Source organism: Mastomys coucha, unplaced genomic scaffold (assembly GCF_008632895.1).
Source record: "Mastomys coucha isolate ucsf_1 unplaced genomic scaffold, UCSF_Mcou_1 pScaffold22, whole genome shotgun sequence".
Classification (NCBI taxonomy): Eukaryota; Metazoa; Chordata; class Mammalia; order Rodentia; family Muridae; genus Mastomys; species Mastomys coucha.
Window position 1 is genome coordinate 32,608,923 of NW_022196905.1, and position 14,921 is coordinate 32,623,843.

The 14,921-nt window shown below is 44.8% G+C and overlaps 1 protein-coding gene across 2 annotated transcripts; it reads left to right on the forward strand.

Moving 5' to 3' along the window:
- The first annotated feature begins 210 nt into the window (after positions 1-210).
- On the forward strand, positions 211-9,412 carry Tmem128 (transmembrane protein 128). Of its 2 annotated transcripts, none has more exons than XM_031342009.1 (5): positions 211-518; positions 2,167-2,308; positions 4,674-4,832; positions 6,917-7,023; positions 7,405-7,613. In XM_031342009.1, exons 1-4 carry the CDS (start codon positions 428-430, stop codon positions 7,014-7,016), a joined length of 492 nt encoding a protein of 163 aa, XP_031197869.1. In that variant the 5' UTR covers positions 211-427; the 3' UTR covers positions 7,017-7,023; positions 7,405-7,613. The 2 variants fall into 2 exon arrangements, with proteins under 2 accessions (XP_031197869.1, XP_031197868.1); XM_031342008.1 differs by lacking the exon at positions 7,405-7,613 and adding an exon at positions 8,843-9,412 and having other exon boundaries at positions 384-518.
- The last annotated feature ends 5,509 nt before the right edge of the window (positions 9,413-14,921 follow it).

The window sequence follows — 14,921 nt, forward strand, 5'->3', positions numbered from 1 at the left end:
CTCTCCCTGATCTGGCAGTTCTTTGCTCTTCCTGGAAATGCCTATATCCCAGACTAGCGGGGCAACCCCTACAGAGCAAGAGTAGCCAGGAGACTGGGGTTTGGAAGTTCAGGCTTCGATAGAAGGTTAATTTCTACATTTAGGTGCCGGAAGCTGGATGTTCTCGAGATCGTGCAGCCAGAGGAAACACTAATCTTGGTCGTTTAGAGCTTCCATAGATAGGAATAATACAGGGACCCACTGCTCCTGAGACCAGAGATCAGTATTTTAAAGTTCAAATTCTTCTTGGTGATTTAGCGTGGCTTCTTTGCCCACTAACACCGCCAAGGTAATACAGCTTTAAGCCGAGCGTCCGGAGAGTCCGCCCTTGGACCTGACGCCGGAAGTGCTGCGTGCGGTCACTTCCGTCGCACAGGCGGGCGCCAAGATGGACGCTCCGTGGGCTCGGGAGCAGCTACGGCGCCGTTACCTATTTCCTTCCGAAGTAGAGCTGGACTGCGAGGACGAGGCCAAGCCAGGTGAGGCTCCCCAGAATCTGGGTCCCAGGGCTTACCAAGTAGGGCCGCGAGTCGGTGTCCAGGGTCCTGACAGGTCTTGCAGCCCTCGCATCTTCCCGTGAGCTGCATTTCCGCATTCCGTGGAGAGCCGACCTAACACCGGCTTGGAAACACCCTTTAAAACTAAAACTAACCGTAGTTTCCTAGTCTTAAGAATTAACCCAAGAATCTATACAAAGACGTATCAGAGTGTTTCACTTCCACTTCGCCTGTAATACGGTACGGATGGATATACTTAGCTGCTTGTCCGCAGAAAGCTAACAAAGTAAGTTTGGATTAGATGTGTCACTGTCTGGTGCATCAGATAGACTTTTCTATATCCCTGTGGGTAGGTTTCAGAAGGAATCTCAGAACAATTTATGACATGCCACCATTGGGTACAAACTACAGTCCATCATGTGTTTTTGCCTGAGTAAGATGCACAGAATAAGAAAATCTCTCAGGAGCTGATAATGTTGGTTGTCTATAGGCTGGAGCGGTAAGGATGAAAGACAGTTTTAGAGCTATTTGATCTGGATGTTGTAAGAACTTTGTTTATTTGTTAGGTTTTTAAAATAAACACTGGCAACATTGTGCCAAGGCATGACAATGTGTGCATTTTGAGAATATCTTCAAGAATTTGTGTAAGTAATAAACTCTCTAGAGACTCTGATAATCATCTGGACCTTATTTGGAGACTAGTAGATCTCACGTGACAGTACAGAGTGGGCATGCCAGAATCCCTTCATTTTGTTTGCAGGGAGAGCAGTGACTTGTCTATCAACCATGTAGCCCATGCTGTGTTCCGGGGCTAGAGCTCTGGTGTACAATTCCATGTTGGACCTACCCCAAAAGCTGATGTCTGTTTAAGATCGTGTGGTACAAATTTTATTGTATTTAGCATTTCCCTTTTATTAGTGTATGCACATGCATTAATTGGTACACGTGCTGTTGGAGTCCAGAGATTAACATTGCGACGCATCTTCCTCTGTTAGACTCCACATTTTTTTGAAACTAGGTGTCCCTTGGCCTGGGTCTCTGTCCCAGCATCAGACTTACAGGCATCCACTGCCATGTTCAGTTTTATGTGGATGCTGGGGATGAACTCAGGTTCTCATGTTTGTTACCATGGAAGCATGTTACCTATTGAGCTCTCTCATTCCCCTGCTTTTGACATTTTACTTAGCTAATATGACTAATTAGTTACCTAGAGGAAATGTGAAATAAAGTATGTGTTATACCATACTTCTGGATGGCACTGCTGTATCTAGAAGATTATGAAGGTTTAAATGTGATTCCAAGATTCATTTTGCAGGAATAACTAGTATAGTGAGCATATTTTCTAGTGAGCACCTATTAACTATTTCATCAAGGGTAAATCTACCCATTTTTTTGTTATTTCTTTGGTTGGTTCTTGGCATAGAACTCATGACTTCATGTATACTGAAGATGTATTCTACCACTGGGCGACATCTCTGCCCCTATGTACACTTATCATCCTGATGCTCTGACAGAAGGAGTTGGCACTGTAGTGGGCGGGATTCTAGTTACTAGAAAGCTCTAGGAGATGGCTCCATCTGGTGAAAGACACTGGGCAGGTTCATAACTCAAAATCTCCCCTGTTTTATAGATGCACCCACAGCTGCTGAGAAAAAGGAGAGACCTCTTCCAAGATTTAACATTCATTCTGGATTCTGGATTCTGGCATCCATTGTTGTGACCTATTATGTTGATTTCTTTAAAACCTTTAAAGAAAATTTTCACACCAATAGGTAAGAAAATCTTGTTCCACCAGGCATAATGACACAGGATCTTAATCCCAGCACTTGGGTGGCAGAGGCAAGTGGCTCTCTTGAGTTCAAAGCCAGTGTAATCTACACACTGAGTTCCAGGACAGCCAGGGCTACATTAGTGAGATTGTCTCAAATAACCAAAAAAAAAAAAAAAAAAAAAAAAAAAAAAAAAAAAAACCCTGTTGCTTCATGTTTTGTGTGTCATAGTTTGTCAGTTGAATTCTCAAAACTGTTGAGAGAGTGAGATGGCTCAGTTGGTAAAGTGGTTGCTATTATAAACATGTTGATCTGAGTTTGATCTTCAGAACTTACATTAAAAAACAAAAACAAAAACAAATGAACAAAGGGGGGGGAGGAAACAAGCCAGTTTGGTGCTTATAATCCCAGCTCTGGGCAGGTGGAGATGGAGATCTCTGGGCTTATTGACCAGTTAGTCTGGCTAAATCACTGAGCTCCAATTCTGTGAGAGACTCTGTCTTAAATTCAAGATGGAGAGTGACCAAGAAAAAGACACTCAGTGTTGACCTCTGGCCTACACACACATACACAACCCACACTCCCCACGTGTAGAGTGTTGACCTCTGACCCACAAGCATGAACACACACACATGTATACATGGGCATGCACATTGTTGACTTCTGACGTTGTTAGTCTCTATCAGACATGATGTTGAAGCAACTACTGATGATACAGAAAAAAGCAAGACACTTTAGCCAAAGGGTACAGTTTTTCACATATAAGCCTAGTAAATTTGGGGGGTACAGTGTATGTGAGATCTTAATTATCACCTTCCTATCTTATGTGATCCTCTCTTGACCCCTCCCATTACCCTTATATATACAGTGTGAGCTTGATGTGTTGACTATGTCAGTAAGTTGATTCTAGTAGTCATTTTACTATGTTACATACAGTAGATTATATCATTTTCCCTTGAATGTATGCAATTTAAAATTGTTACCTGTGCCTCCAGAAGACTACAGAAGAAAGGCCTGAGAACTAGAGGAGGAGTGGGAACTGGGGCCTGAGAAAGGTGTGTTTCAGAGTAGTTAGGGCAGAGTAGTTAACGAAGGGGGTGGTTAGAGGGTGTGACTCAGAGGTAATTGCCTTGAAGGTCAGTGGGAGGAGTCAGGAGCTTAGGGCTGAGTCCTAGGGTCAAAGAATCCTTCATACCCAGGGGCAGATCCTGTCCTCTCCCATCCCAGGAGTTGACCATGGAGCAGAAGTTATGCATCATGTGTGAATAATGTGGAAGCTATCAGATATCAGAAGAGGGGGAGATGTAGGTGATGTCTGAGCTGGCATATGAGGACTGTGTTTAATGCCAAGAACAGTGACTAGACATAACAGTAGAGCCACAGAACAATGCAGACAGGAATTTGGTCTTGCTTATGGAAAATACAGTCCTCAAAGTCCTCAGGTGGAAGGCCGCAAGACTTGACGTAGTTCATTTAAATCCTGAGAAAGAGGCTGTTCCATCTTTCATAAGGAAGCATTTTTTTAAAAGTACCACCTCCCACCCACCCCCATTCTTCCATCTGTTCACTCTTTGGTAGGTCATGTGACTTGTCTAGGTGAATTTTAAATGGAGAACTGGAACCCAGCACCATTCTCTTGGCCGCCTGCTCTCTGAAGGAGGCTGACTGTGCTCACTCTGCAGACTTTTATTTCCACACTCACACAGACCACCTTGTCACGGCAGAAGTTCCTGGTCTAGAACCAAGGAATAAGTCTGTGTGGGGGACTGAGTATCTACAAAAGCTCTGTTTGCACTCCCCACAGCCATGCTCTTCCCTCAGCTCCATCATTGACAAAGCTGACACTCGATTTTCATCAGCCCACAAACTCCATCTCTCTGCTGGGAAAGAGCCAAGTACCTGAAATGGCACCTTAGCAGCTGCTCTTTTTTTGTGACTTAGAACTTGGAACAAGCCCAGGACAGGTCTGGCCTGCTGGCAGGGGCACTTCTAATTTCTGCTATAGGAGACTCATTACCAGCTGTCATGGTGCCTGCTTGGGTGATGGGCAGGATGACGGGAGGGCCTGGGACTGTGGCTTGGTGAGGCCATGCTGGGAAGGTCGACTTTTCAGGACTTTAGGTGTGTGCCCTTTCCTTGGGCTTTCCTAGGACTTTAATGCGAGAGAAGTAGCATTAGAAATGGTCCCACACAGATGATGTATTGGATTAACCACAGCATGAAATGGGGGGCTTGGGACAGCATGCCCTCCAGTGTCAGAGACAGTGTAGACATTAGACACTGGGCCAGGGCTGTGGCGATGAGAGAAATTTGAAAGCACATCTCCCAGCCCTGTTGACACTTCATTCCTTCCTCTTTGTCTCCACAGTTGGTTTCTCTTTGGCGGAGCCTTGTTGTTTGTCAGCCTGTCAATTGCATTTTACTGCATAGTCTATCTGGAGTGGTATCGCGGGATTGAAGAATATGATGTCAAGTACCCAACGCTGGTGCCCATCACAACCGCGACTTTCATTGCAGCAGGGATTTGGTGAGTGGATGTTGAGTGTGAATGAAAAGCAATCGCTTTGTGTTCTGGTAGTGATGAATGACCCAGAACCTAAATCCACCAGCATAGTACACCAGGGAAAAAGGGGGTCTCAGGCACTCTGTCCTTTGGGGGTCTCCTCTCAACATCTTTCTCTCTTAAACTGCTTCAGTTATTTAGGATATCTGCACATGTTCTGTGTTTTATTTTGTTTATTAGATGTCTTTCGTTGTGCAGCTGAGTGAACTAATCACGAGGAGGCGAGTGCTGCTGCCCTAGGGTGGGGAGGAGTGGGACTGTGGTCCTGGTGGTCCCTGCAGGCCCTTCCCTTTGCTTCCCTGTGTCTTCTTGCCACATGCAAACACTGCCCCATCTTTGTTGCCATTTTTGTGCATCCCATAAACACTGTTCTGTTCATCTGTGTTTTGAACACAGACTTTAGAGAAGTTGGTTGTACAGTCACCAGTCTTTAATATTTAACTGTATACACGCAGTGTATGTTGTTCACTTGTAACTTTCTCCCAGCAGTTATTCATTGCCAGTTGTCACTCCTCTGTGTAACTGAGTCCTAGTGTATCTGTTATGCGGCCACATAGCCAGAATGTTTATAGTTGGTGTTGTTGGGAAGGGTGCCATTAAGAACCTCCTGCTCTCTGCTGGGTTTATATGTGTATACGTATACCCAGAAAGGTGAGGTCTGTGCATCCCCCGAGTGTCCATTCCTCCAGCTTCATTCCATAGCATCAGGCTCTTCCCAAGTGGTTGAGCTGTCTCACCGGCCACTGTCTCCCAAAGTGAATGCCATCTGTGTTAAGCATGTACAGTTCTTTTTTTCTCCACTGCCTTCTAAACAACATAGTAGTAGTGCCTTGGGCACAATTCACAGTGTGTGGCACTGTTAGGACCCTAGGGATATGGCATAAGGAGGTCAGGAAAGGTGCAGGAGATCTGCAGGTGCAGGGCTCCCCATAAGGCCCTGAGCATTTGGAGACTTGGTGTTGCTGCAAGATTTTGGAGCTAATGATTCCCAGATAGGAAGGGACACCTGCCGTGCTTTCCCTGCGTGTCTAGTGGCACGGTGTGGCTTCTTCCACAGCGGAAGTAGATGTGCCTCTTAAAGGTTACATGTCTTTCACAGCGTGCACATACCAAGACTGCTTAACCCGTTCCCTGTTACCAGTGTGAATCCACCTTTGTAAATTCACGTATGCTCAGAGAAGAGAGGATATTTAAAAAAGAGAGAGAGAGAGAGAAAAAAAAGGTAATACCTGCTCACTGAAGAAGAACTTGTAAATAACAGAAAATGTAGAGAAAACCAAGCTTCCTCTCTTAGGTTTTCTTTATGTAAACTAGATTCTGCTTTTTGGGAAAGTCTTAAAGCTATTCCACTTAAACGCCCTTTCTTTGACCCGGTTTCGGCTGTAGTTGGTCACTTACCACACCAAGGTCAGTATTCTGTGGTGAGGGTAGACCAAGTATGCTGTTTTACTTTGCCTTCTGTAGTAGGAACATCCCAAGAAACGTCAAATTGATTTTAGGCCTGTGGCTTGTGATTATTTGACATCTACTTATCCAGGATTACATATTAAAACCCATAGCTGTCTGGACAGCTTATTTAATTTCTCTTTTATGGTTTCCTTGGTAGCTTCTGCTTCTATCAGTTCAGTCATTGAAACTCATTTGCTTTTAGGAAGTGTTTGGTTTGATTTGGTGACAGGAATACTGGATTTTGCAATGAAGACTTTATAGCATTTTGTACAGCAATGCTTTTTCATGCAATTTTAAGAGCCGTTTCACCTTTTCCCCATGATAATGCCTGAGATGATAAAGCAGACTGCAGTCATTTGAGTTTGTGGTCCATCCCACAATGCTAATGTCAAGAGGCCCGTGTCACCCCAGGTTACTGAGCAGCTTCTGTCAGCACAGGCAGAAACCATCTTCCCGTCAGTAAACGTGCTGGGGCTAAAGACCGGCATGGGTGGACGTTCTCAAGCTGAGCTCCCACTCTGAACTCTGAACTCTGGAGTGGGGCATATTTGTGTCATCCCACTTGCTGTTGTCAACAGTTTGGTTTTGGTTTCTTTCAGCTTCAACCTGGCTCTGTGGAATGTGTGGTCGTTTTTCACTCCCTTGCTACTGTTCACCCAGTTTATGGGGGTCGTGATGTTCATCTCACTCCTTGGATAAGCTCCAGGTAAGATGCTTGTTTCTAACAGTGAGCTGTGGAAAGGCCTTGCCGTCACTTCCTGAGAGCACTCTGACAGCCTGCCTGGGAATCACTTCCTGTTGTGTTTGTGCTGAAGCAGTTCACCACTGAACACAGCCGCAAGGACTGAGGCCACCTTCCCATTTTTCAGAGACGGCATCATGCCTTTCAAAGAATTCATAAAAACAGCATGTGCATCTTAATGTGGATAACTTCACATGAGGCCATTTGTGACATGACCCTTGGCTGGATGGTTCTTAGATGTAGAGTGGGAATAATGGTGATCTTACCCAACTTGGGACAGATTCTGCCATTTTCTATGGATATTGGATGAATGGTACCCTAACCCTTTTAAAAAATTCTTTTCAGGGATGAAGAGATGGCTCACTAGTGAAGATCACTGGTTCCTCTTGCAGAGGACTTGCATTCCATTCTAGCATCTGCATTGCAGATCACATAGGTTCAGGAGATCTAATACCTTGGCCTCCACAGATGTCAGGCACACATGTACTTTACATACATACAAACAGGCATAACACTCATGTGTATAAAATAAAAATAAATCTTAAAAAAGTCTACCCTTTTTATACTATTTAGAGAATTTATGTGTCCCTGTGGACCAGCTGCTGCCTGGTTGGGAGTATGATAAGTGTTTATTAAATAAGTGTATAGAGTTAAGAATGCTTATGCTGTGATTGGGGGTTTTAAATACAACATAGTTCCCCCAGCCCCCTCATGCCACTTGCATCTGACTTGGAGAAAATCAACTTGGCAGGGCCATTTGCAAATAGGGGAAGTGTGAGTAGGGCTCAGGACAAGGGTGCTCCAGCTGATGGAGTGTGTGCACCCTGTGAGACTCAGGGAAGTGTGAGTAGGGCTCAGGACGAGGGTGCTCCAGCTGATGGAGTGTGTGCACCCTGTGAGACTCAGGGAAGTGTGAGTAGGGCTCAGGACGAGGGTGCTCCAGCTGATGGAGTGTGTGCACCCTGTGAGACTCAGGGAAGTGTGAGTAGGGCTCAGGACGAGGGTGCTCCAGCTGATGGAGTGTGTGCACCCTGTGAGACTCAGGGAAGTGTGAGTAGGGCTCAGGACGAGGGTGCTCCAGCTGATGGAGTGTGTGCACCCTGTGGCCCTTAGGGGAAGTGCAGCCAGAAAGAAGAGATGCATATGATCCTGCTGTTGCTAGACACAGGCGAGTTACTGGCCATCACCACACTGACATAAACCATTGTTTTCCAACATTGCACTGTCCAGAGACTGATGAAACCTATAAGATCCCTTGTCCTTGTGCATTTCTCACTTTCAGAGGTTTAGAGTCCCTCTATCATTCCATTCCCACAGCTTTGGCTGACCCTGATTCCCAGCTTTTCTCCCCTCTCCCCCTTCCCCAGTGGCTACAGATCTTGGGCTCTGACTGTGCCACTGTTTCTAGGTGTTTGGGTGCTTTGGACTTCCATGTGCCTGGTGCATGGTTGGTGGTGAGAGCAGCTTGGCACTGGGAGCTACGCAGATTGTCCTTTTTCCTTTTTAAGTTATATATTTGAGTGTATGGGTATTTGCTTGTATATATGCTCTTTTGTGTATATATACATCACAGAGGCCAGAAGAGGGCATAGGATCCCTTAGAACTGGAGTTAAAGAGGTTGTGAGCCTCATGTGGGTACAGGGAACTGAATCCCAGCCCTCTGCAAGAACAGCCAGTGCCCTTCACCACTCCACCATCTCTCCAGTCACAACACTTTGTTTTTAATGGGAATTCATGAACTTAAGATGTTTCACTTGGCACATAAATGCTATTTTTTTCCAGACTTAACAACATGACCATTTAAAGTGAACAAAGCGTCCAGCTTGTCCGCTGACATGAAGGAGAAGCTCAGTGTGCCCTAGTGTCTCCGAAGTGAGTTGTTTCTATGGAAAAATTGTGACTTTCTAGATCTGCTGTCGAAATCAGAATAAATTTTCTTTCTCTTGGGTGTTCAAACCAGTGATTGATTATCAGCAGTTTGTGTTAGAACTAGGGAGTGTTAATCTGTCAGGTTTTAGAGACAGTAGTGGCTCATCTCAGGAGCACAGTGCCCACAGTTTTACAGACTCTGGCCCATTCTACTTGAAGGCTAGCTGCCCTTGTATAGGTGACTGGATACAAGCATGACGGAATTGTGTTGTCATCGTTAGTAGACACAGGATAGTTCGTATTTGTCATAGCTTTTTAGGTAAGAGGACCAAATGGAAGCATCTTATGATTTCCTGTTACTCTGGATTTTATCACTATGTAAGTTATTGGGTTTTTAACATTTTTCAACTTATGTTTGTTTAATAATGTTTAGGTATATATAATTTTTTTTCTGTAACATCAATAAAATATTTTTATAACTTTCTTGTGCATTTGGTTAATACAAATTTGGTGTTAGCTTCTGTTTTTTGCTGTTTATATTTAGAGTTAACTAGAAATAATGTAGCCTCTTTTTAGAGTAGGTTACCCCGTTCTTAAGTGGCTCAGTAGCAACTGGTGTTTGTGCTCTGTAGGCTCCCATGATGCTTGTCATAAGTGTTGTGACACAGAGATCCTCGTGGATTTGTTTACCTGTGAAGTGACTGACATAATCACCACTGGGATTTGGGCACACAATACTCACCATACACTTAACTGAAGGATGGCCAATTTTTAAACTGTAAACTGAGAATAATACTTGTCTTTGGGGTTAGAGAAATAGAAAAACTGTTTGTAAGGCACCCATTCTAGTATCTGGCATACAGTAGAGGCATGATCAGTGAACAGAGTAATGAGGGGGGGTGAAGCTGAGGTGTATGAGGGCCCAGACATAATCGGTAGAGTCAAGCCAATTGGTAGTTGTGTGTGGGGAGATGTGTGGAGACTCTCAATTAGAATAGAGAATGTGACTCAGGCCAAGGCCAGAGTCAGCTAGACAAGGATGTCAGTAGTGAGGGCCCAGGACAGGCTGGCGACTGCTGACCTACCAGGTAGAGTGGCTGTCTGGCCTTCTCAGTGAACATGGGTCCTGATAGTCACTCACATAAACTGTCCTGGTTTTAAAACCCAGGTGGCCAAATACTATGGCCGACTAAGATGGTAGGGAGAAGGCTCTGTTGCCTAGGAACTATTTAATGCTTTCATGTGAACCAGGTCTGGTGGCACTACCTAAAGCTACTGAGGAGACTGACGTGAGAGAATCTCAGGTGTTCAAGACCTGCCTGGGGCAACTTAGAGAGTCCATGTTTCAGAAAGCAAAAGACTGGGCCATTAGAATATTTGCCTGGTATGTATGAAGCTCTGGTTTCAATCTCTAGTATATTAAACAAGCGAATATACTTATACATATAGACTCATACACACACACACACACACACACACACACACACACAGCCATGCTAAACTCCTACATATGTAATTTCTGGGGCTTTTTAAAAAATCCTTATTTTTATTTGTAATTATGTGTATGATGTGTGAGTATCGAGGGGTTACGCGTAGTTGCCCACAGTTTCAGGCATTTGTGAACTGCTGTATGTGGGAACTGAGAACTGAACTCTGGTATTCTGCAAGATAGGTATATGCTCTTAGCTGATGGGCAATCTCTTCAGCCCCCAACCTTTGTTTTTATTGTAACAACTAAAGAAATGAGTGATGTCGTGCCATCTCACCACATCTAAACAAGCCAAGGGGAGGGATACCCCCTTGTGAGTGATTAATGTTGAAATTAACAGTTGTAAGTTCTGATCATCAAGGCGACTACTGTGACAGAATCAAGCACTGCTCTGACTTTGATAGTCACTGTGAAGACCAAGTTGGCATTTGCTCGTGACACTTGGGCTCCAATTCAAGCCTGGTTGTATTGCTTGAAGCACCCCTGGTGGTTCTAGTGAACAACTTGGGTAGAGACAGCACTAGAGAAGCCAGGGTGCTAGGATGAGTGGGAACATATCCAGATAACAATGCCACTTAGTTGGCAAGGATGGAAACCAGATGAGGACTTCCCCAAGTCTTCTGGGACCTGGCTTGGGAGGCATTGGTTTTTCTAAGAAACCTGAAGCAAGATTTAAAGTTCCTGACTGAATCTGCTTCATGGAGGGGGAAATAAAAAGTCTTGTGTGGCTAGAGAGGACTTGCTGTGCAGATGTGAGGGCTGCAATTTGGATTAACACAAGAGCCAGAGGTAGGTGGAAGCCTACCTGTGGTCCTAGGGCTCAGGAGTTGGGCAGAATCCCTGGAACAAGCTGCTTAGCCAGACTAAAAGGGAAGCAATAGGCTCAGTAGAGAGACTCTCCCAGCCTTAACATATGTATATATACATATACATATATACATATATATATGTATGTATGTATATATACTTCCACACATGTGAGCATGTGAGCACACACATGTATACTACATATACTTCACTCACAAAAATAAAAGAAGCGTGGTTCTCCTTAAGCAGATCTTGTTAAGGGTGCCAAGCAGGATCATTTTGGGGGAGAGGCTGTGGACTGGACTTCTGTGGCTGAGGCTAGGGTAAATGCTTGTGAAAGTTTGGCTCTGTAGGCCAAGCTGGCCTCAAACTCTGATCCACCAGCATCTGCCTCTCCCTCTGGAGTGCTGGGATTTAAGGCCTGCACCACTACTACTTGGCTAGATGACCCAGCAGTTAAGAACACGAGCTACTCTTCCAAAGGACCCAGGTTCAATTCTCAGCACCCATATTTTGGCTTACAATTGTTGACAACTCCAGCTCCAGGGGGTCTGACACCCTCACACTGACATACATGCAGGCAAAACACCAATGCGCACAAATGAATAAATTAATAGATAAGTAAAATGAATAAATAAACATAGTGTATTTAAAAAGCTGACACCTTCACACTGACATGCATGCAGGCAAAACACCAATGCACATAAATAAATGAATACATTTTACTTAAAGAGAAACAAAACAGGCATTGCTTGCAATTTTTCCAATTTTTGTAAAAAAAATTTTTTCCTGTTTTTACATTTTCTTCAGAGTCTTAGCTCATCATTTTTTTGAAGTGGAAAGAGTTAAATAATTGAGTCAGTTGTCTCCAGATACTTTAGAACTGAGACTGTAGTCTGTTGTTCACACAGGGGAAGTGGCGTTAGAGTAGAGCAGCAGAGCCATCTCGGGTCAGGGAAGGCTGATGGGCGAGTCCAACAGTAGAGTGTTGACTATTCCACAAAGGAACATGGATTTACAAAAGGTTTGTGGGTCTGCAGCTGAGGAGCACTCTCTCCTTGGAGTGCAATTCACTTCCAAGCAATCTGAGCCTTAAGGATAGCTGTAGTTTTTCTTTCTTCCCTCATTCAGTAGTTTTGAGACTTGCATAGCTCAGTCCAGCCCCGAACTTGCTACATAGTTCAGACTGGCCTTGAACTTGTAAATTTCCCACCTCAGCTTTCTTAATGCTGGGATTACAGGTCTTTGACTCCATGGCCAACAGTTTACAAGTCTTCGCATCCTTTACTTGGAGTTCAGCCCTCATGGCATCGACTGAAGTCATTCCTGTGAGCATCAAATGTAAGATTTCCCACCTACAGATAAACATCATGTTAATCTTTCTCATGTTTCTTTAATGAGGCCTATTTCTTTGATTCCCCCTATACTGTAAAGCCACCAAAGAATTTTCTGTTTATTTTCTATCTCTTTTCCTATCTTGAAAAGGAATTGCAGGGGGTACGGTGGTAAATACCTGTGATCTCAGCTACTTGGGAGGCTGAAGCAGGAAGATCTTGAGTTTGAGGCCAGTCTGGGCTACATAGGAGATCTTGTCCCAAATTTTTAAAAAGTGCTGGGGATATAACTCAGTGATGGAGTGCTTGCCCAACATGTATAAAACCCTGAGCTTGAGCCTCGGAATCTTGAAAGTGAAAGAGAAATTTTATTACGGCACCGTGAAGTGCAGGGGGTGAGTTCCTTCATGTGTGTGATACAAAGGAATCACAAAGGACATGAAATGCCTTGTCCTTCCCAGCTCATACCCTGGCAGAAATGAACAGACATGAGTCCAGCATGCTGTGAACCAAATATCCAGGGCATCCTTCAATGCCCCCAACACTTGCACCATCTCTCTTGTGACCATCATCAGAACTTTCCTTACACAGCCCTGTGTCCCATCAACAGGGGTCACTTGAGAAAGCCTCCCAGGTCTCATCTGATCTTTGGACTCAGTCCCGCTTTCGTCTGTATTTTCCGGGTATCTATTGCTGCATAACAAACCACACCCTAATGTACGTGGCTTGAAACAACGGCCACCATTTATTCTGCTCAGGAATCTGAAATCTGAGCAGGAGTTGGCAGGGACACCTTGTTTCTGCCTCAACAGGAGCAAGACTCAGCTGGGATTGGACAAGCCCCTTCCAAGATGCTTCGTTGAAGTTGGCGGTGGGTGCTGGCTATGGGGTTCACTCTTTGTTGACCTCTCCATGGGGCAGCTTGGGTTTCCCAGATTCAAAGGGAAGGGCTGTGGCTTTCATCATCCTTAAATACGTGTGTGACCAGCTGACTTGCAGGTGGAGCCTACGGGTCAGCATCCCTGTTCTGACTGGGTAACAGCAATATGGTGACTGTCATCCACCAGCCTGTACTTCCAGCTGCTCCGACTTGGATCTTACAGTCTAACAAAGCCAAGGACACAAGAGGTAGCTTTGGCAGATGGTGCTGGATGTAGTCTGGCAGGAACCGACAGGAGAATCACGGTGCACATCTAAAGGTTGTAAAAATGGCCTTTTAGAGATAAGGTTTTTTTTTTTCCATCAGACAACTTCTCTCCTATTTCTGAGAATTAAGTGACCACAGGACCACAGTTTCCATTATGAGCTGGATATTATCTGATCTAGCCAACCACAAGGTTGCATGTACACAGTGGTGTCTGTTGTCAAGCAGATGTGGCATGTAAGACATAGAACAAGGCGACCTGCAAGTGGTCCATATCCCTTCCAGACTTGTGGCCTCAATGCTTTAATTCACATCTATAGTGTCATGACACTGTCTCACGAGAGGGGAAGCAGCTCAGGCCATGTTTACTGGTGCTTCTGCATGGCAAGATGACACCAACCTAAACTAGACACCTACAATCTTACAGTCCTACCTAATGCTGGCCCTGATGGTCAATAAAATCTCTTCCCGTGAGCAGAATGATTGACTAGCATGGTCTGTCTTATCTGAATAAAGAACTGTAAAGAGCAGAAACCTGCCCAGGGCCATGGGTGAGTTCTGGGAGGCTCAATGATGATCAATGACTTGGAAAGATGAACTCTCTGAAGACCAAGACATGTGGAGGATGAGGGCTGAGGATGAATCTCCAAGTGGATACTGTAGAAAAACTTGCACCTCAAAAGAACTATGACCAGCAGGAATCCATAGGGTTGGGTGGGTTAGCAAACTGATACCCAGAAGGCTACAGTGAGCCCAGCAGTTGCTCTGGGGATCTGCCTGGAAGAGGTAGGGCTGTGTTGGGTCCTCTTATCATGGAGGGAGTGGGGATTGTCCCTCCTGGGCTGGCCACACAGGATGTCCCCATCAGGCTGTTGCTGACATCCTCATCTGCCTACTTATGGGTGTCTCATCATCATGAGATCTCACATTAATGAAGGCGACATGACCATGGAGGGACTTCATACTAGGGAGCCTTAGCTCAGTCAGTAAAGTGCTTGCCTCATATGTATGAAGACCTAATCTCAATCCTCAGTATATACATTAAAAAAAAAAAAAAATTGATGGCACACAACTGTTAACCCTGCACTGAGGAGGCTGAGATGAGTGGGTCCCTGGGGGCTCTCTCCATACTCATCCTAGCCTAGGTGACAAGTTGAGGCGGAATAGGGAGCAGGAACCATGCTGGACAAGTGACACCTAAGATTGTCTTCTGGCTTC